Source organism: Aphelocoma coerulescens, chromosome 25 (assembly GCF_041296385.1).
Source record: "Aphelocoma coerulescens isolate FSJ_1873_10779 chromosome 25, UR_Acoe_1.0, whole genome shotgun sequence".
Classification (NCBI taxonomy): Eukaryota; Metazoa; Chordata; class Aves; order Passeriformes; family Corvidae; genus Aphelocoma; species Aphelocoma coerulescens.
This window is the reverse complement of record NC_091038.1, coordinates 2,090,347-2,111,549: the sequence shown is the minus strand read 5'-3', so window position 1 is coordinate 2,111,549 and position 21,203 is coordinate 2,090,347. Positions and strand designations below refer to the sequence as shown.

Below are 21,203 nucleotides of genomic sequence, written 5' to 3'. Positions count from 1 at the left end.
ACCTCGGGGACCTCAAAATCTGGGACCTCAGGGACCCCAAAATCTGGGACCTCAGGGACCAGGGACCTCAAAATCGGGGACCCCAGGGACAGGGACCCCAAAATCTAGGACGTCCAAGCTCTGGGCTCCCGAAATCTGGGACCTCGGGACGGGGACCCCAAAATCTAGGACGTCCAAGCTCTGGGCTCCCGAAATCTGGGACCTCAGGGACAGGGACCCCAAAATCTGGGACGTCCAAGCTTTGGGCTCCCGAAATCTGGGACCTCAGGGACCAGGGACCCCAAATTCTGGGACCTCAGGGACCCCAAAATCTGGGACTCCAGGATAGGGACCCTAAAATCGGGGACCCCAGGGACAGGGACCCCAAAATCTGGGACCTCGGGGACCCCAAAGTCTGGGGCGTCCAAGCTTTGGGCTCCCGAAATCTGGGACCTCGGGGACCCCAAAATCTGGAACTCCGGGATAGGGACCCCAAAATCTGGGGGGTCCAAGGTCTGGGCTCCCAAAATCTGGGACCCCGGGACCTCAGGGACCCCAAAATCTGGGACCTCGGGGACCCCAAAATCTGGGACGTTCAAGATCTGGGCCCTCAAAGTCTGTGACCGCAGGGACCCCAAAATCTGGGACTCCGGGATAGGGACCCCAAAATCAGGGACCTCTGGAACCAGGGACCCCAAAATCTGGGACCTCAGGGACCCCAAAATCGGGGACCCCAGGGACAGGGACCCCAAAATCTGGGACATTCAAGCTCTGGGCTCCCAAAATCTGGGACCTCAGGGACCCCAAAGTCTGGGGCGTCCAAGCTTTGGGCTCCCGAAATCTGGGACCTCGGGGACCCCAAAATCTGGGACCTCGGGACAGGGACCCCAAAATCTGGGACCTCGGGGACCCCAAAATCTGGGGCGTTCACGCTCTGGGCCCCCAAAGTCTGTGACCGCAGGGACCCCAAAATCTGGGACCTCAGGGACCAGGGACCCCAAAATCTGGGACCTCGGGGACCCCAAAATCTGGGGCGTTCACACTCTGGGCTCCCAAAATCTGGGACCTCAGAGACCAGGGACCCCAAAATCTGGGGCGTTCACACTCTGGGCTCCCAAAATCTGGGACCTCAGGGACCAGGGACCCCAAAATCTGGGGCGTCCAAGCTCTGGGCTCCCAAAATCTGGGACCTCGGAGACCTCAGGGACCCCAGAATCTCGGACGTTCACGCTCTGGGCTACCAAAATCTGGGACCCCCGGGACAGGGACCCCAAAGTCTGTGACCTCAGGGACCCCAAAATCTGGAACCCCGGGACAGGGACCCCAAAATCTGGGATCTCAGGGACCCCAAAATCTGGAACCCCGGGACAGGGACCCCAAAATCTGGGATGTTCGTGCTCTGCGCTACCAAAATCTGGGACCTCGGGGACCCCAAAATCTGGGACCCCGGGACAGGGACCCCAAAATCTGTGACGGGGTTCCCCAGTCACTGCTGCCGGTCCATGGAGAGGTCCCCGCCATTGCTCCCGGTCCCTTTCCAGGCCACGCTTTGTAGCGAGTTGAACCTGAGTTGATGGAGAGATTTTTAGACCAATAACGCTTCTCTTGATCTACATATTTAAATATTTAAATCGCGCCAGCTCGGTCCCTTTTCCCGGTCCCTTTTCCCGGTCCTTATCCCGGTCCCTTATCCCGGTCCCTGTTTCCCGTTCCCGTCCCCGTCCCCGATCCGGTTCCGGGTTTTGCAGGGGGCCGGGCCGGCCGAGGGGGCGTGGCCTCCCCTGTGGGCGGGAAAGGGGCGTGTCCCCGCGGCAGCGCCCCCTGGCGGCGGAGGGCGGAGCGGGCCAAGATGGCGGCGGAGCCGGGCCCGGGCCCGGGGCACGACCCGGAGCTGGAGGAGCTGCTGGAGAGTGAGGGGGGACCGGGGGTCTTTGGGGTGAGGGGGGCACGGGGGGGGTCTTTGGGGTGAGGGGGGGTCGGGAGGGGCCGGGGGCTGTTGGGGGTTTTGGGGTTTGTTGGGTGCAATGGGGTCGGGGGTCTTTGGGGTGAGGGGGGCACGGGGGGGTCTTGGGGTGAGAGGGGGTTCGGGAGGCACCGGGGGTTGTGGGGGGTTTTGGGGTTTGTTGGGTGCAGTGGGGTCAGGGGGGACCCTGGGGTGAGGGGGCTTAGGGGTCTTTGGGGTGAGGGGGGGTCGGGAGGGGCCAGGGGTTGTTGGGGGTTTTGGGGCTCGGGGTTTGTTGGGTGCGATGGGGTCGGGGGTCTTTGGGGTGAGGGGGGCACGGGGGGGCCTTGAGGTGAGTGGGGCTTGGGAGGGGCTGGGGGTTGTTGGGATTTCGGGGTTTGTTGGGTGCAATGGGGTCGGGGGTCTTTGGGGTGAGGGGGGAGGTACAGGGTCTTTGGGGTGAGGGGGGGTCCGGGGAGGCCCGGGGCTATTGGGGGTTTTGGGGTTTGTTGGGTGCAATGGGGTCGGGGGGTCTTTGGGGTGAGGGGGGCACGGGGGGACCTGGGGATAAGGGGGGGTATTGGGAGGGGCCGGGAGTTGTTGGAGGTTTTGGGGTTCGGGGGTTGTTGGGTGCAATGGGGTCGGGGGTCTTTGGGGTGAGGGGGGTCGGGGGGGCCTGGGGTTTTTGGGGTGAGGAGGGATCGGGAGGGGCAATGGGGGTGGGGAGATCAGGAGGGGCTGGGGGGTTATTGGGGTACAGGGGGCTGGGGGGTTATTGGGGTACGGGGGGCTGGGGGGTTATTGGGGTGGGGGGGGCTCAAGGATTATTGGGGTACGGGGGGCTGGGGGGGTTATTGGGGTACGGGGGCTCGGGGATTATTGGGGTACGGGGGGCTGGGGGGTTATTGGGGTACGGGGGGGCTGGGGGGTTATTGGGGTACGGGGGGCTGGGGGGTTATTGGGGTACAGGGACTGGGGGTTATTGGGGTACGGGGGGGCTGGGAGGGCTATTGGGGTACGGGGGGGCTCAGGGATTATTGGGGTACGGGGGGCTGGGGGGTAATTGTGGTATGGGGGGGCTGGGAGGGTTATTGGGGTACGGGGGGCTGGGGGGGTTATTGGGGTACAGGGGTTGGGGGTTATTGGGGTACAGGGGGCTGGGGGGTTATTGGGGTACGGGGGGGCTGGGAGGGTTATTGGGGTACGGGGGGGCTGGGGGGTTATTGGGGTACGGGGGGCTGGGGGGTTATTGGGGTACAGGGACTGGGGGTTATTGGGGTACGGGGGGGCTGGGAGGGCTATTGGGGTACGGGGGGGCTCAGGGATTATTGGGGTACGGGGGGCTGGGGGGTTATTGGGGTGGGGGGGGCTCAGGCATTATTGGGGTACGGGGGGCTGGGGGGGTTATTGGGGTATGGGGGGGCTCGGGGGTTATTGGGGTACGGGGGGTTGGGGGGGTTATTGGGGTACGGGGGGATGTGAGGGGGGTTATTGGGGTACAGGGGGATGTGAGGGGGGTTATTGGGGTACGGGGGGCTGGGAGGGTTATTGGGGTGGGGGGGGCTCGGGGGTTATTGGGGTACGGGGGGCTCGGGGGTTATTGGGGTACAGGGGGCTGAGGGGTTATTGGGGTACGGGGGGATGTGAGGGGGCTGAGGGTTTTGGGGTGCAGTTCTTGAAGTGCAATTAGGGGTGGGGGCTATTGGGGTGCAGTGGGATTTGGGTTATTGGGGTGCAGTTATTGGGTTGTAATAGGGCTGGAGATTCTTGGGGTGCAGTTATGGGGCTGCAATAGGGCTGGGGATTCTTGGGGTGCAGTTATGGGGCCGCAGTGGGGCTGGGGGTTATTGGGGTGCAGTTATGGGGCTGCAGTGGGGCTGTGGGGGGGGATAAGTTTGGGGTGCAATAGGGCCGAGGTTTATTGGGGTGCAGTTTGTGGGGTGTGGTGGGGTTGGAGATTGGGGGGTGCTGTGGGATTTGGGGCTTCTTGGGGTGCAGTTACTGGGGTGCAATTGGGATGGGGGTTGTTGGCGTGCAGTTATTGGGGTTGGGGATATCGGGGTGCAGTTTTGGGGTACAGTCAGTGATGGGGGTTATTGGGGTGCAGTTATCGGGGTACGGTTTTGGGGTGCAGTTTTGGGGTATAATCAGTGGTGGGGGTTATTGGGGTACAGTCTTTGGGGTACAGTTTTGGGGTACAGTTTTTGGGGTACATTTCTAGGGTACAGTTTTTGGGGTACATTTTTAGGGTGCAGTTTCAGATTGGGGTACAATCAGTGATGGTGGTTTTTGGGGTACAGTTTTTGGGGTACAGTTTTTGAGGTACAGTTTTTGGGGGTACATTTCTAGGGTACAGTCTTTGGGGTACATTTTTAGGGTACAGTTAGCAGGGTGCAGTTTGGGGGTACAGTTTTTGGGGTACAGTTTTTAGGGTACAATCAGTGATGGCGGTTATTGGGGTACAGTTTTCGGGGTACAGTTTTTGGGGTACGGTTTTTGGGGGTACATTTCTAGGGTACAGTTTTTGAGGTACATTTTCAGGGTACAGTTTTAGGGTACAGTGTTTGGGGTACATTTTTAGGGGTACACTTTTAGGGGTACATTTTTAGGGTACATTTTTAGGGTACAGTCTTTAGGGTACGTTTTTAGGGGTACACTTTTAGGGGTACATTTTTAGGGTACAGTTTTAGGGTACAGTTTTTGGGGTACATTTTTAGGGGTACAGTTTTTGGGATACATTTCTGGGGTACATTTTTAGGGGTACATTTTTTGGGGTACAGTTTTGGGGTGCAGTTTTTGGGGTACAATCAGTGATGGTGGTTTTTGGGGTACAGTTTTTGGGATACATTTCTAGGGGTACATTTTTTGGGGTACAGTTTTTGGGATACATTTCTAGGGGTACATTTTTAGGGGTACAGTTTTTGGGGTACATTTTTAGGGGTGCATTTTTAGGGGTACATTTTTTGGGGTACATTTTTTGGGGTACATTTCTAGGGGTACATTTCTAGGGGTACAGTTTTCGGGGTACATTTCTAGGGGTACGTTTCTAGGGGTACATTTTTAGGGGTACCTTTTTTGGGGTACAGTTTTCAGGGTACATTTTTTGGGGTACAGTTTTCGGGGTACATTTCTAGGGGTACATTTTTTGGGGTACAGTTTTAGGGGTACAGTTTTAGGGTACAGTTTCTGGGGTACAATCAATGATGGTGGTTTTTGGGGTACAGTTTTTGGGATACATTTCTAGGGATACATTTCTAGGGGTACATTTTTAGGGGTACAGTTTTTGGGGTACATTTTTAGGGGTGCATTTTTAGGGGTGCATTTTTAGGGGTACATTTCTAGGGGTACCTTTTTTTGGGGTACCTTTTTTGGGGTACAGTTTTCAGGGTACATTTCTAGGGGTACCTTTTTTGGGGTACAGTTTTGAGGTGCAGTTTTTGGGGTACAATCAGTGATGGTGGTTTTTGGGGTACAGTTTTTGGGATACATTTCTAGGGGTACCTTTTTTGGGGTACCTTTTTTAGGGTACAGTTTTCAGGGTACATTTCTAGGGGTACCTTTTTTGGGGTACAGTTTTCGGGGTACATTTTTAGGGGTACATTTCTAGGGGTACAGTTTTGGGGTGCAGTTTTTGGGGTACAATCAGTGATGGTGGATTTTGGGGTACAGTTTTTGGGATACATTTCTAGGGGTACATTTTTAGGGGTACAGTTTTTGGGGTACATTTTTAGGGGTGCATTTTTAGGGGTACATTTTTAGGGGTACAGTTTTCGGGGTACATTTCTAGGGGTACATTTTTAGGGGTACCTTTTTTGGGGTACAGTTTTCAGGGTACATTTTTTGGGGTACAGTTTTCGGGGTACATTTCTAGGGGTACCTTTTTTGGGGTACATTTTTAGGGGTACAGTTTTAGGGGTACAGTTTTAGGGTACAGTTTCTGGGGTACAATCAGTGATGGTGGTTTTTGGGGTACAGTTTTTGGGATACATTTCTAGGGATACATTTCTAGGGGTACATTTTTAGGGGTACAGTTTTTGGGGTACATTTTTAGGGGTGCATTTTTAGGGGTACAGTTTTTGGGATACATTTCTAGGGGTACATTTTTAGGGGTGCATTTTTAGGGGTATATTTTTTGGGGTACATTTTTTGGGGTACATTTCTAGGGGTACCTTTTTAGGGGTACCTTTTTTGGGGTACAGTTTTCAGGGTACATTTCTAGGGGTACCTTTTTTGGGGTACATTTTCCAGGGTACATTTTTCGGGGTACCTTTTTTGGGGTACAGTTTTCAGGGTACATTTCTAGGGGTACATTTCTAGGGGTACATTTTTAGGGGTGCATTTTTAGGGGTACATTTTTAGGGGTGCATTTTTAGGGGTGCATTTTTAGGGGTATATTTTTTGGGGTACATTTTTTGGGGTACAGTTTTCAGGGTACATTTTTCGGGGTACCTTTTTTGGGGTACATTTTCCAGGGTACATTTCCCCAACACGCTTCTCAAGCTGCCGTTTATGGGGTGCGCGCTCTCTCCCACCCCCTCTGAGCTGCACAATCCCCCCCTTTTTTCCCAACCCTTTCTTGGGGTCCCCCACCCCATTCCCCCCCTCCCCCCCGCAGGTGCCCTGGATGACTTCGAGCAGAGCCGCCCCCCTCCCCCTCCCGGCTCCTCCTCTCCCCCCTCCCCCGCCGCCGACTCCGCCAAGGTGGGACCCCCCAAAAATCCCCCATTGCCGCCGCTTTTGGGGCCGCGGGGCCGCGCTGACCCCGTGCCCAGGGCTCGCTGTTCTCCCAGCAGGAGAGGTTCTTCCAGGAGCTCTTCGAGGGCGAGCTGGCGGCCCAGGCGGCCACCGAGTTCCAGGAGGCCATGGAGGAGCTGGCCCGGCAGGAGCCGCAGCTCGTGGAGCAGTTCCAGAAGCTCTCGGAAGCTGCCGGGAAAGTCGGTGAGTGGGGGTGGGGGTGGGGGTGGGGATAATGGGGTGGGAATGCCCTGGTCCTGATCCCTGTTCCTGATCCCAGTCCCTGTTCCTGATCCCAGTTCCTGATCCCTGTTCTTGTTCCTGATCCCAGTCCCTGATCCCAGTCCCTGATCCCTGTTCCTGATCCCTGTTCCTGATTCCTTGTTCTTGATCTCTGTTCCTGATTCCTGTTCCTGATCCCAGTTCTTGATCTCTGTTCTTGTTCCTGATCCCTGTTCCTGATCCCAGTCCTTGTTCCTGATCCCAGTTCCTGATCCCAGTTCCTGATCCCAGTTCCTGATCTCTGTTCCTGATTCCCTGTTCCTGATCCCAGTCCTTGTTCCTGATCCCCTGTTCCTGATCCCAGTCCTTGTTCCTGATCCCTGTTCCTGATCTCTGTTCCTGATCCCTGTTCCTGATTCCTGTTCCTGATCCCAGTCCCTGATCCCAGTCCCTGATCCCTGTTCCTGATCCCTGTTCTTGATCTCTGTTCCTGATCCCTGTTCCTGATTCCTGTTCCTGATCCCTGTTCCTGATTCCCTGTTCTTGATCTCTGTTCCTGATCCCAGTCCCTGATCCCAGTCCCTGATCCCAGTCCCTGATCCCTGTTCTTGATCCCTGTTCCTGATCCCTGTTCCTGATCCCAGTCCCTGATCCCTGTTCCTGATCCCAGTCCTTGTTCCTGATCCCAGTTCCTGATCCCAGTTCCTGATCCCAGTCCCTGATCCCAGTCCCTGTCCCTGATCCCAGTCCCTGTTCCTGATCCCTGTTCGTGATCCCTGTCCCTGATCCCTGTCCCTGATCCTGATCCCAGTCCCTGTTCCCTTTCCCAGTCATCGTTCCTGACCCCTGTTCCTGTTCCCTGTCCCTGTTCTTGGTCACTGTTCCAGATCCCAGTCCCCGTTCCCAGTCCCTGTTCCAAATCCATGGAGGGGTCCCTATCCCCATTCCCCGTCCCTGTTCCCAGTCCCCGATCCCAGTTCCTGGTCCCCGTTCCCAGTCCCCATTCCCAGTCCCTGATCCCAGTTCCTGGTCCCCATTCCCAGTCCCCGTCCCCAGTCCCCAGTCCCAGTCCCTCATCCCAGTCCCCAGTCCCCGTTCCCAGTCCCCATTCCCAGTCCCCGTTCCCAGTCCCCAGTCCCCATTCCCAGTCCCCGTTCCCAGTCCCCGTTCCCAGTCCCCAGTCCCCATTCCCAGTCCCCATTCCCATTCCCAGTCCCCAGTCCCAGTCCCCAGTCCCCGTTCCCAGTCCCCATTCCCAGTCCCCGTTCCCAGTCCCCATTCCCAGTCCCTGATCCCAGTTCCTGGTCCCCATTCCCAGTCCCCGTCCCCAGTCCCCATTCCCAGTCCCCATTCCCAGTCCCCATTCCCAGTCCCCGTTCCCAGTCCCCAGTCCCCATTCCCAGTCCCCGTTCCCAGTCCCCGTTCCCAGTCCCCAGTCCCCGTTCCCAGTCCCCGTTCCCAGTCCCCATTCCCAGTCCCTGATCCCAGTTCCCGGTCCCCGTTCCCAGTCCCCATTCCCAGTCCCTCATCCCAGTCCCCAGTCCCCATTCCCAGTCCCCGTTCCCAGTCCCTCATCCCAGTCCCCAGTCCCCATTCCCAGTCCCCAGTCCCCATTCCCAGTCCCCGTTCCCAGTCCCCCGTTCCCAGTCCCCAGTCCCCGTTCCCAGTCCCCATTCCCAGTCCCCATTCCCAGTCCCCGTTCCCAGTCCCCAGTCCCCGTTCCCAGTCCCCGATCCCAGTCCCCGATCCCAGTCCCCATTCCCAGTCCCCGTTCCCAGTTCCTGGTCCCCATTCCCATTCCCAGTCCCCATTCCCAGTCCCCAGTCCCCGTTCCCAGTCCCCGTTCCCAGTCCCCAATCCCAGTTCCTGGTCCCCATTCCCTGTCCCCATTCCCAGTCCCCGTTCCCAGTCCCTGATCCCAGTTCCTGGTCCCCATTCCCAGTCTGCATTCCCAGTCTGCATTCCCAGTCCCCAGTCCCCAGTCCCAGTCCCCGTTCCCAGTCCCCGTTCCCAGTCCCTGATCCCAGTCCCCGTTCCCAGTCCCCGTTCCCAGTCCCTGATCCCAGTCCCCGTTCCCAGTCCCCGATCCCAGTTCCTGGTCCCCATTCCCATTCCCAGTCCCCGTTCCCAGTCCCCATTCCCATTCCCAGTCCCCATTCCCAGTCCCCGTTCCCAGTCCCCATTCCCATTCCCAGTCCCCATTCCCAGTCCCCGTTCCCAGTCCCCGATCCCAGTCCCCAGTCCCCATTCCCAGTCCCCATTCCCAGTCCCTGATCCCAGTTTCTGGTCCCCATTCCCAGTCCGCATTCCCAGTCCCCGTCCCCAGTCCCCAGTCCCCATTCCCAGTCCCCATTCCCAGTCCCTGATCCCAGTTCCTGGTCCCCATTCCCAGTCTGCATTCCCAGTCCCCAGTCCCCAGTCCCCATTCCCAGTCCCCGTTCCCAGTCCCCAGTCCCCGTTCCCAGTCCCCGTTCCCAGTCCCCATTCCCAGTCCCCGTTCCCAGTCCCCCGTCCCCATTCCCAGTCCCCATTCCCAGTCCCCGTTCCCCGTCCCCGTTCCCCGTCCCTGATCCCAGTCCCTGATCCCAGTCCCTGATCCCAGTCCCCATTCCCAGTCCCCATTCCCAGTCCCCGTTCCCAGTCCCCAGTCCCCATTCCCAGTCCCCATTCCCAGTCCCCGTTCCCAGTCCCTGTTCCCAGTCCCCAGTCCCCGTTCCCAGTCCCCGTTCCCAGTTCCTGGTCCCCATTCCCAGTCCCCATTCCCAGTCCCCGTTCCCAGTCCCTGATCCCAGTCCCCGTTCCCAGTCCCCGTTCCCAGTTCCTGGTCCCCATTCCCATTCCCAGTCCCCGTTCCCAGTCCCCGTTCCCAGTTCCTGGTCCCCATTCCCATTCCCAGTCCCCGTTCCCAGTCCCCGTTCCCAGTCCCCGTTCCCAGTCCCCATTCCCAGTCCCTGATCCCAGTCCCCATTCCCAGTCCCCGTTCCCAGTCCCCGTTCCCCGTCCCTGATCCCAGTCCCCATTCCCAGTCCCCGTCCCCAGTCCCCAGTCGCCGTCCCCATTCCCAGTCCCCCGTCCCCATTCCCAGTCCCCAGTCCCCATTCCCCAGTCGCCGTCCCCATTCCCAGTCCCCCGTCCCCATTCCCAGTCCCCAGTCCCCATTCCCAGTCCCCGTTCCCAGTCCCCATTCCCAGTCCCTGATCCCAGTCCCCAGTCCCCATTCCCAGTCCCCAGTCCCCGTTCCCAGTCCCCATTCCCAGTCCCCATTCCCAATCCCCGTTCCCACCCCCCAGATCCTCCCTGGTGTCTTTCTGGGGTGGGACAGGGGTTTGGGGCTCCCCGGTTGGGCTCAGGGCCAGAGGCTCCTCTGGGCCTTCCTGGGTACCCCAAAACTGGAATGGTTGGAGTTTTTGGGGCCGCCACGGACACGTGGGAACATTTGGGAACGTTCCCCCAAGAGTGGGGAACTCCAGAGGTCCCAGTGTCCCCCAGGGCCTCGGGACCCCCATTTGAGGTCCCCAAGACAAGACCCAACTGGGGTACCCGGCATCCCCCCCCCCCTTCCTGACCCCCATTCCCAATCCCTCAGCCCCCTGGGATTCCCATTTGGGGTCGGGATCTCCAAGGCAAGACCAAGCTGGGCTCCCCAGTGTCACCCCAATCCCATTTGGAATTGTCCCATTTGGGGTCGGGATCTCCAAGGCTGGGCTCCCCAGTGTCACCCCAATCCCATTTGGAATTGTCCCATTTGGGGTCGGGATCTCCAAGGCTGGGCTCCCCAGTGTCACCCCAATCCCATTTGGAATTGTCCCATTTGGGGTCGGGATCTCCAAGGCTGGGCTCCCCAGTGTCATCCCAATCCCATTTGGAATTGTCCCATTTGGGGTCGGGATCTCCAAGGCTGGGCTCCCCAGTGTCATCCCAGTCCCATTTGGAATTGTCCCATTTGGGGTCGGGATCTCCAAGGCTGGGCTCCCCAGTGTCATCCCAATCCCATTTGGAATTGTCCCATTTGGGGTCAGGATCTCCAAGGCTGGGCTCCCCAGTGTCACCCCAATCCCATTTGGAATTGTCCCATTTGGGATCAGGATCTCCAAGGCTGGGCTCCCCAGTGTCACCCCAATCCCATTTGGAATTGTCCCATTTGGGGTCGGGATCTCCAAGGCTGGGCTCCCCAGTGTCACCCCAATCCCAACAATCCCATTTGGAATTGTCCCATTTGGGGTCGGGATCTCCAAGGCTGGGCTCCCCAGTGTCACCCCAATCCCATTTGGAATTGTCCCATTTGGGGTCGGGATCTCCAAGGCTGGGCTCCCCAGTGTCACCCCAATCCCATTTGGAATTGTCCCATTTGGGGTCGGGATCTCCAAGGCTGGGCTCCCCAGTGTCACCCCAATCCCATTTGGAATTGTCCCATTTGGGGTCGGGATCTCCAAGGCTGGGCTCCCCAGTGTCACCCCAATCCCATTTGGAATTGTCCCATTTGGGGTCGGGATCTCCAAGGCTGGGCTCCCCAGTGTCACCCCAATCCCATTTGGAATTGTCCCATTTGGGGTCGGGATCTCCAAGGCTGGGCTCCCCAGTGTCACCCCAATCCCATTTGGAATTGTCCCATTTGGGGTCGGGATCTCCAAGGCTGGGCTCCCCAGTGTCACCCCAATCCCATTTGGAATTGTCCCATTTGGGGTCGGGATCTCCAAGGCTGGGCTCCCCAGTGTCACCCCAATCCCATTTGGAATTGTCCCATTTGGGGTCGGGATCTCCAAGGCTGGGCTCCCCAGTGTCATCCCAATCCCATTTGGAATTGTCCCATTTGGGGTCGGGATCTCCAAGGCTGGGCTCCCCAGTGTCACCCCAATCCCATTTGGAATTGTCCCATTTGGGGTCGGGATCTCCAAGGCTGGGCTCCCCAGTGTCACCCCAATCCCATTTGGAATTGTCCCATTTGGGATTGGGATCTCCAAGGCTGGGCTCCCCAGTGTCATCCCAATCCCATTTGGAATTGTCCCATTTGGGATCGGGATCACCAAGACAAGACCCAGGTGGGGTCCCTGATGTCCCCCCATTCCCAACCCCCATTCCTAATCCTATTTGGGATTGGGTTCCCCCAGCCAACACCCCAGCAGGACCCCCCATTATTCCCATTATTCCCATTATTCCCATTATCCCCAGGCAGCGACGTGGCCTCGCAGCAGGAATTCACCTCCTGCCTCAAGGAGACCCTGAGCGGGCTGGCCAAGAATTCCAATGACCTCCAGGTATTCCCACCCTTCCCCTGGGATCCTGGGGGAGGGGGGGAGGGGGTTCTCCTGGAATTCCAGAGGTTCCAGGGGGGGCTCACAGGATCCCGGGGATCCCACAGAATTCCCCGGGCTCGGAGGAGGAGCTGGCAAAGGCCCTGGAGGGGCTGGGGCTGGAGGAGGGCGGCGGGGACGGCGTCCTGCCCGTCATGCGCAGCATCATGGAGTCCCTGCTGTCCAAGGATGTGCTCTACCCCTCCCTCAAGGAGATCACTGAGAAGGTGGGAGCCCGAAATTCACCCCGAAAATGGGATCGGCGTCCTCAAAAACCCCCAGAAGCGCCCCCCGAAACACTCAGAAATGGTTAAAAATGGGGGGAATCCACTCGAAAATGGGGTGAAAATGGAGCAGAAACGCCCCAAAATCTGGTCTGTGATGGCTCAACTGCAGATATCTGTGTGAGTGACCCCGAAAATCCTAAAATTCAGCCCAGAAATGAAATTGGGGTCCTCAAAAACCCCCCAAAATTACTGAAATCCACCCAAAAAATACCCAACAACCAGGCAGGGGACCCCAAAAAACCTGGGGGAGTCCCTGAAATGGGGGGAGGCTCCCTGAAAAGCTGGGGGGCTCCTGGGGGTGTCCAAGGACGAGCTCTGCCCCTCCCTCGAGGAGATCACTGAGAAGGTGGGAGCCCGAAATTCACCCCGAAAATGGGATCGGCGTCCTCAAAAACCCCCAGAAGCGCCCCCCAAAATAGTCAGAAATGGTTAAAAATGGGGAAAATCCACCTGAAAGTGGGGTGAAAATGGGGTGAAAATGGAGCAGAAACGCCCCAAAATTTGGTCTGTGATGGCTCAGCTGCAGATATCTGTGTGAGTGACCCTGAAAAATCCTAAAATTCAGCCCAGAAATGAAATTGAGGACTTCAAAAACCCCCTAAAATGACCAAAACTACCCCAAAACTGGGCAGGGGACCCCAAAAAACCTGGGGGAGTCCCTGAAATGGGGGGAGGCTCCCTGAAAAGCTGGGGAGCTCCTGGGGGTGTCCAAGGACGAGCTCTGCCCCTCCCTCAAGGAGATCACTGAGAAGGTGGGAGCCCGAAATTCACCCCAAAAATGGGATCAGCGTCCTCAAAAACCCCCAGAAGCGCCCCCCAAAACACTCAGAAATGGTTAAAAATGGGGGAAATCCACCCGAAAATGGGGTGAAAATGGAGCAGAAACGCCCCAAAATCTGGTCTGTGATGGCTCAGCTGCAGATATCTGTGTGAGTGACCCCGAAAATCCTAAAATTCACCCCAAAAATGGGATCAGCCACCTCAAAAACCCCCAGAAGTGCCCCCCAAAATAGTCAGAAATGGTTAAAAATGGGGGAATCCACTCGAAAATGGGGTGAAAATGGAGCAGAAACGCCCCAAAATTTGGTCTGTGATGGCTCAACTGCAGATATCTGTGTGAGTGACCCCGAAAATCCTAAAATTCAGCCCAGAAATGAAATTGGGGACCTCAAAACCCCCCCAAAATTACTGAAATCCACCCCAAAAAATACCCAAAAACCGGGCAGGGGACCCCAAAAAACCTGGTGGAGTCCCTGAAATTGGGGGGAGGCTCCCTGAAAAGCTGGGGGGCTCCTGGGGGTGTCCAAGGATGTGCTCTACCCCTCCCTCAAGGAGATCACTGAGAAGGTGGGAGCCCGAAATTCACCCCGAAAATGGGATCGGCGTCCTCAAAAACCCCCAGAAGCGCCCCCCCAAAACACTCAGAAATGGTTAAAAATGGGGGAAATCCACCCAAAAATGGGGTGAAAATGGAGCAGAAACGCCCCAAAATTTGGTCTGGGTTGGCTCAGCTGCAGATATCTGTGTGAGTGACCCCGAAAATCCTAAAATTCAGCCCAGAAATGAAATTGGGGTCCTCAAAAACCCCCCAAAATTACTGAAATCCACCCAAAAAATACCCAACAACCAGGCAGGGGACCCCAAAAAACCTGGTGGAGTCCCTGAAATTGGGGGGAGGCTCCCTGAAAAGCTGGGGAGCTCCTGGGGATGTCCAAGGACGAGCTCTGCCCCTCCCTCAAGGAGATCACTGAGAAGGTGGGAGCCCGAAATTCACCCCGAAAATGGGATCGGCGTCCTCAAAAACCCCCAGAAGCGCCCCCCAAAATAGTCAGAAATGGTTAAAAATGGGGAAAATCCACCTGAAAGTGGGGTGAAAATGGGGTGAAAATGGAGCAGAAACGCCCCAAAATTTGGTCTGTGATGGCTCAGCTGCAGATATCTGTGTGAGTGACCCTGAAAAATCCTAAAATTCAGCCCAGAAATGAAATTGAGGACTTCAAAAACCCCCTAAAATGACCAAAAACCGGGCAGGGGACCCCAAAAAAACCTGGGGGGAGTCCCTGAAATTGGGGGGAGGCTCCCTGAAAAGCTGGGGAGCTCCTGGGGGTGTCCAAGGACGAGCTCTGCCCCTCCCTCAAGGAGATCACTGAGAAGGTGGGAGCCCGAAATTCACCCCGAAAATGGGATCGGCGTCCTCAAAAACCCCCAGAAGCGCCCCCCCAAAATAGTCAGAAATGGTTAAAAATGGGGGGAATCCACCCGAAAATGGGGTGAAAATGGAGCAGAAACGCCCCAAAATCTGGTCTGGGTTGGCTCAGCTGCAGATATCTGTGTGAGTGACCCCGAAAATCCTAAAATTCAGCCCAGAAATGAAATTGGGGTCCTCAAAAACCCCCCAAAATTACTGAAATCCACCCAAAAAATACCCAACAACCAGGCAGGGGACCCCAAAAAACCTGGTGGAGTCCCTGAAATGGGGGGAGGCTCCCTGAAAAGCTGGGGAGCTCCTGGGGGTGTCCAAGGACGAGCTCTGCCCCTCCCTCAAGGAGATCACTGAGAAGGTGGGAGCCCGAAATTCACCCCGAAAATGGGATCAGCGTCCTCAAAAACCCCCAGAAGCGCCCCCCGAAATAGTCAGAAATGGTTAAAAATGGGGAAAATCCACCTGAAAGTGGGGTGAAAATGGGGTGAAAATGGAGCAGAAACGCCCCAAAATTTGGTCTGTGATGGCTCAGCTGCAGATATCTGTGTGAGTGACCTTGAAAATCCTAAAATTCACCCCAAAAATGGGATCAGCCACCTCAAAAAACCCCCAGAAGTGCCCCCCGAAACACTCAGAAATGGTTAAAAATGGGGGGAATCCACTCGAAAATGGGGTGAAAATGGAGCAGAAACGCCCCAAAATCTGGTCTGTGATGGCTCAACTGCAGATATCTGTGTGAGTGACCCCGAAAATCCTAAAATTCAGCCCAGAAATGAAATTGGGGACCTCAAAAAGCACCCAAAATTACCGAAATCCACCCAAAAAACCGGGCAGGGGACCCCAAAAAACCTGGGGGGAGTCCCTGAAATTGGGGGGAGGCTCCCTGAAAAGCTGGGGAGCTCCTGGGGGTGTCCAAGGACGAGCTCTGCCCCTCCCTCAAGGAGATCACTGAGAAGGTGGGAGCCCGAAATTCACCCCAAAAATGGGATCAGCGTCCTCAAAAACCCCCAGAAGTGCCCCCCAAAACACTCAGAAATGGTTAAAAATGGGGGGAATCCACCCAAAAATGGGGTGAAAATGGAGCAGAAACGCCCCAAAATCTGGTTTGGGTTGGCTCAGCTGCAGATATCTGTGTGAGTGACCCCGAAAATCCTAAAATTCACCCCAAAAATGGGATCAGCGTCCTCAAAAACCCCCAGAAGTGCCCCCAAAACACTCAGAAATGGTTAAAAATGGGGGGAATCCACTCGAAAATGGGGTGAAAATGGAGCAGAAACGCCCCAAAATCTGGTCTGGGTTGGCTCAGCTGCAGATATCTGTGTGAGTGACCCCAAAAATCCTAAAATTCACCCCAAAAATGGGATCAGCGTCCTCAAAAACCCCCAGAAGCGCCCCCCAAAATAGTCAGAAATGGTTAAAAATGGGGGAAATCCATTCAAAAATGGGGTGAAAATGGAGCAGAAACGCCCCAAAATTTGGTCTGTGATGGCTCAACTGCAGATATCTGTGTGAGTGACCCCGAAAATCCTAAAATTCAGCCCAGAAATGAAATTGGGGACCTCAAAACCCCCCCAAAATTACTGAAATCCACCCCAAAAATACCCAAAAAACGGGCAGGGGACCCCAAAAAAACCTGGGGGGAGTCCCTGAAATTGGGGGGAGGCTCCCTGAAAAGCTGGGGAGCTCCTGGGGGTGTCCAAGGACGAGCTCTACCCCTCCCTCAAGGAGATCCCCGAGAAGGAGGCACCCCAAAAACCTGAGGGGGGGAGGGGTCCCCCAAAAACTTGGGGTCCCTGGGGTCCGTCCCTGTCCCCCCTTGGGCCGTGCTGGGACATTTCCCCCTTTCCTGCGGGATGTTGGGGTTCCCTCGGGGGTCCCGTGGGGGTGACCCCGCTGTCCCGGTGGGATTTGGGGGTCCGGGGGGGTCCCGGGATGGTTCCCACGGTGACCCCGCTGTCCCCTCGCTGTCCCGGGGTGGTTCCGGTGGAATTTGGGGGTTCCAGGGGGTTTCGGGGTGGTTCCCACGGTGACCCCGCTGTCCCCTCGCTGTCCCGGTGGGATTTGGGGGTTCCAGGGAGGTTTCGGGGTGGTCCCCACGGTGACCCCGCTGTCCCGGGGCGGTTCCGGTGGGATTTGGGGGTCCCGGGTCGGTTCCCACGGTGACCCCACTGTCTCTGGAGCAGCGGGAGCGGTCCCGGTGGGATTTTGGGGGTTCCTGGGGGGTCCCCACGGTGACCCCGCTGTCCCCGGAGCAGCCGGAGAGGTTGGGATTTTGGGGGTCCCGGGGGTGTTTCAGGGCGGTTCCCACGGTGACCCCGCTGTCCCGGGTCTGTCCCCACGGTGACCCCGCTGTCCCCCCGCTGTCCCGGGGCGGTCCCGGTGGGATTTGGGGGTTCCAGGGAGGTTTCGGGGTGGTCCCCACGGTGACCCCGCTGTCCCCCCCAGTACCCGGAGTGGCTGTGGCCGCACGGGCCGGCGCTGGCCCCGGAGCAGCGGGAGCGGTCCCGGTGGGATTTTGGGGGTCCCGGGTCGGTTCCCACGGTGACCCCGCTGTCCCTGGAGCAGCGGGAGCGGTCCCGGTGGGATTTGGGGGTCCCGGGTCGGTTCCCACGGTGACCCCGCTGTCCCCGGAGCAGCGGGAGCGGTCCCAGTGGGATTTGGGGGTCCGGGGGGGTCCCGGGATGGTTCCCACGGTGACCCCGCTGTCCCCCTCGCTGTCCCGGAGCCGTTCCGGTGGAATTTGGGGGTTTCAGGGGGTTCCCACGGTGACCCCGCTGTCCCCCCCAGTACCGGGGCGGTTCCGGTGGGATTTGGGGGTTCCAGGGGGGTTTCGGGGCGGTTCCCACGGTGACCCCGCTGTCCTCGGAGCAGCGGGAGCGGTCCCGGTGGAATTTGGGGGTTCCAGGGGGATTTCAGGGCAGTTCCCACGGTGACCCCGCTGTCCCCCCCGCTGCCCCGGGGCGGTTCCGGTGGAATTTGGGGGGTCCGGGGGTGGTTCCAGGGCGGTTCCCACGGTGACCCCGCTGTCCCCGGAGCAGCGGGAGCGGTCCCGGTGGGATTTGGGGGTCCGGGGGGGTCCCGGGATGGTTCCCACGGTGACCCCGCTGTCCCGTCGCTGTCCCGGAGCCGTTCCGGTGGAATTTGGGGGTTTCAGGGGGGTTTCGGGCGGTTCCCACGGTGACTCCCCAGTACCCGGAGCGGCGGGAGCAGTTCTGGTGGGATTTGGGGGTTCCAGGGGGTTCCCACGGTGACCCCGCTGTCCCCCCCAGTACCGGGGCGGTTCCGGTGGGATTTGGGGGTTCCAGGGGGGTTTCGGGGCGGTTCCCACGGTGACCCCGCTGTCCCCGGAGCAGCGGGAGCGGTCCCGGTGGAATTTGGGGGTTCCAGGGGGATTTCAGGGCAGTTCCCACGGTGACCCCGCTGTCCCCTCGCTGCCCCGGGGCGGTTCCGGTGGAATTTGGGGGGTCCGGGGGTGGTTCCAGGGCGGTTCCCACGGTGACCCCGCTGTCCCCGGAGCAGCCGGAGCGGTTCCGGTGGGATTTTGGGGGTCCCGGGTCGGTACCCACGGTGACCCCGCTGTCCCCCCGCTGTCGCGGGGCGGTTCCGGTGGGATTTGGGGCTCCCGGGGGTGTTTCAGGGCGGTTCCCACGGTGACCCCGCTGTCCCCTCGCTGTCCCGGGGCGGGTCCCGGTGGGATTTGGGGGTTCCAGGGAGGTTTTGGGGCGGTCCCCGCGGTGACCCCGCTGTATCCCCCAGTACCCGGAGTGGCTGTGGCCGCACGGGCCGGCGCTGGCCCCGGAGCAGCGGGAGCGGTCCCGGTGGGATTTGGGGGTTCCAGGGGGGTCCCCACGGTGACCCCGCTGTCCCCCCGCTGTCCCGGGTCGGTTCCGGTGGGATTTGGGGGTTCCAGGGAGGTTTTGGGGCGGTCCCCACGGTGACCCCGCTGTCCCGGATCGGTTCCCACGGTGACCCCGCTGTCCCGTCGCTGTCCCGGAGCCGTTCCGGTGGAATTTGGGGGTTTCAGGGGGGTTTCGGGCGGTTCCCACGGTGACTCCCCAGTACCCGGAGCGGCGGGAGCAGTTCTGGTGGGATTTGGGGGTTCCAGGGGTTTCCCACGGTGACCCCGCTGTCCCCTCGCTGTCCCGGGGCGGTTCCGGTGGGATTTTGGGGGTCCCGGGTCGGTTCCCACGGTGACCCCTCTGTCCCCGGAGCAGCGGGAGCGGTCCTGGTGGGATTTGGGGGTCCGGGGGGGTCCCGGGATGGTTCCCACGGTGACCCCGCTGTCCCCTCGCTGTCCCGGAGCCGTTCCGGTGGAATTTGGGGGTTTCAGGGGGGTTTCGGGGCGGTTCCCACGGTGACCCCGCTGTCCCCCCGCTGCCCCGGGGCGGTTCCGGTGGAATTTGGGGGGTCCGGGGGTGGTTCCAGGGCGGTTCCCACGGTGACCCCGCTGTCCCCGGAGCAGCCGGAGCGGTCCCAGTGGGATTTTGGGGGTCCCGGGTCGGTTCCCACGGTGACCCCGCTGTCCCCTCGCTGTCCCGGGTCGGTTCCGGTGGGATTTTGGGGGCTCCAGGGGGGTCCCGGGTCGGTTCCCACGGTGACCCCTCTGTTCCCGGAGCAGCGTGAGCGGTCCCGGTGGGATTTTGGGGTTCCAGGGGGGTCCCCACGGTGACCCCGCTGTCCCCCCCAGTACCCGGAGTGGCTGCGGCAGCACGGGCCGGCGCTGGCCCCGGAGCAGCGGGAGCGGTTCCGGGCGCAGCAGGCGCTGATGCTCCGGATCTGCGCGGAGCTGGAGCGGGAGCGGCCCGGGGAGCCCGAGGGGCAGCGCCGGGAGCGCTTCGAGACCCTCTTGGAGCTGATGCAGCAGGTACGGGGGGCACGGGGGCACCCCAAAAACGCCCGGCCCTACACTGACCCCCCCCCCCCTCCTCCTCCGTGTCCCCTCACAGCTGCAGGACCTGGGCCACCCCCCCAAGGAGCTGGTGGGGGACACGGTGAGTGTTTGGGGACCCCACCCTAAAAGGATTTGGGGTCACCTCGGAGATTTTGGGGTGACCTCGGAGATTTCGGGGTCACCTCGGAGATTTCGGGGTGACCTCGGAGATTTCGGGGTCACCTCGGAGATTCTGCGGTGACCTCAAAAGATTTGGGCTTACCCCTAAAGGTTTGGGGTGATGCCATAAGGTTGGGGTGATCTCATGTCTTTGGGGTGACCCTATAGAACGGAGGTGATCCCATCGATTTGGGGTGACCCTGGAAGATTTGGGGGGACCCCGGTGTGACCCCCCCCCCCTCCCTCCCTCCCCTGCAGCCCCCCGGATTCAACCTGGAGCTGCCGGGGGGGGTCAGTGGGGAGCAGTGCCGGCTCATGTAGGGGAACTTTGGGATCCCCGCGCCCCCTGACTCGTCCGGCCCTAAATGAGTCCTTAATGAGGATGAAGAGGATGAAGAGGAGCCGGGGGGGGGAGGGGGGGGGGTTGGGACCTCCCCCCTCCCCCCAATTTGTGGGGTTTTTGGGGGGTGGGGGGCGCAGGGGCCCCCATTTGGGGTGGTGTCCCCCCCTCGCCCCCACGGTGTCCCCAATAAAGTGTTGGTGACGGGAGCAGCTCGGCCTGGGAATGGGGACGGGGGGACCCTAAAGGGACATTGGGGTGGGACAGAGTGACCCTAAACAGGGGTGACCCTATAACGACATTGGGAGGGGCAGAGGCACCCTACAGAAACGGGGGGTGACCCTACAGGGCCATTGGGGGGGGACAACAGTGACCCTACACAGGGGTGACCCTACAACACTGGGGGTCACAGGGCGACCCTACAACACTGGGGGGGACACGGAGTGACCCTAAATAGGGGTGACCCTATAGCGACATTGGGAGGGGCAGAGTGACCCTACAGAAACGGGGGGTGACCCTACAGGGCCATTGGGGGGGGGCAACAGTGACCCTACACAGGGGTGACCCTACAACACTGGGGGGGACACGGAGTGACCCTAAATAGGGGTGACCCTACAGTAATAAGGGGGGGACACAGAGTGACCCTAAGCAGGGGTGACCCTACAGCGACATTGGGAGGGGCAGAGGGACCCTACAGAAACGGGGGGTGACCCTACAGGGCCATTGGGGGGGAGGGCACTCTAAACAGGGGGTGACCCTACAGTAACATTGGGGGGGGGACAACAGTGACCCTACACAGGGGTGACCCTACAATAATAAGGGGGGGACCCTACAACAGTGGGGGGGACACAGAGTGACCCTAAACAGGGGTGACCCTATAACGACATTGGGAGGGGCAGAGTGACCCTACAGAAACGGGGGTGACCCTACAGGGCCATTGGGGGGGGGCAACAGTGACCCTACACAGGGGTGACCCTACAGTACCACTGGGGGTCACAGGGCGACCCTACAACACTGGGGGGGACACGGGGTGACCCTAAATATGGGTGACCCTACAGTGATAACACTGTGGGGGACACGGAGTGACCCTAACCAGGAGTGACCCTATAGCAACATTGGGAGGGGCAGAGTGACCCTACAGAAACGGGGGGTGAC

At 59.2% G+C, this 21,203-nt stretch overlaps 1 protein-coding gene across 3 annotated transcripts; it reads left to right on the top strand.

Annotated features, from left to right (window-relative positions):
• The first annotated feature begins 1,784 nt into the window (after positions 1 to 1,784).
• Positions 1,785 to 20,257, top strand: PEX19 (peroxisomal biogenesis factor 19). 3 transcript variants are annotated; one of them, XM_068995114.1, is made up of 8 exons: positions 1,785 to 1,889; positions 6,537 to 6,622; positions 6,715 to 6,859; positions 12,047 to 12,132; positions 12,237 to 12,395; positions 19,346 to 19,518; positions 19,605 to 19,649; positions 19,967 to 20,257. In XM_068995114.1, the coding sequence occupies exons 1-8, from the start codon at positions 1,829 to 1,831 to the stop codon at positions 20,250 to 20,252; spliced, it is 1,041 nt and encodes a 346-aa protein (XP_068851215.1). In that variant the 5' UTR covers positions 1,785 to 1,828; the 3' UTR covers positions 20,253 to 20,257. The 3 variants fall into 3 exon arrangements, with proteins under 3 accessions (XP_068851215.1, XP_068851214.1, XP_068851217.1); XM_068995113.1 differs by having other exon boundaries at positions 6,694 to 6,859; XM_068995116.1 differs by having other exon boundaries at positions 6,694 to 6,859; positions 19,346 to 19,522; positions 19,967 to 20,111.
• The last annotated feature ends 946 nt before the right edge of the window (positions 20,258 to 21,203 follow it).

Bases quoted from the DNA above. Each gene is read 5' to 3' on its own strand.
- PEX19 (XM_068995113.1), top strand. From the start codon at position 1,829: ATGGCGGCGGAGCCGGGCCCGGGCCCGGGGCACGACCCGGAGCTGGAG. The intron at 12,396-19,345 runs GTGGGAGCCCGA...TGTCCCCCCCAG, and splicing joins TCAAGGAGATCACTGAGAAG to TACCCGGAGTGGCTGCGGCA. The intron at 19,650-19,966 runs GTGAGTGTTTGG...CCTCCCCTGCAG, and splicing joins AGGAGCTGGTGGGGGACACG to CCCCCCGGATTCAACCTGGA.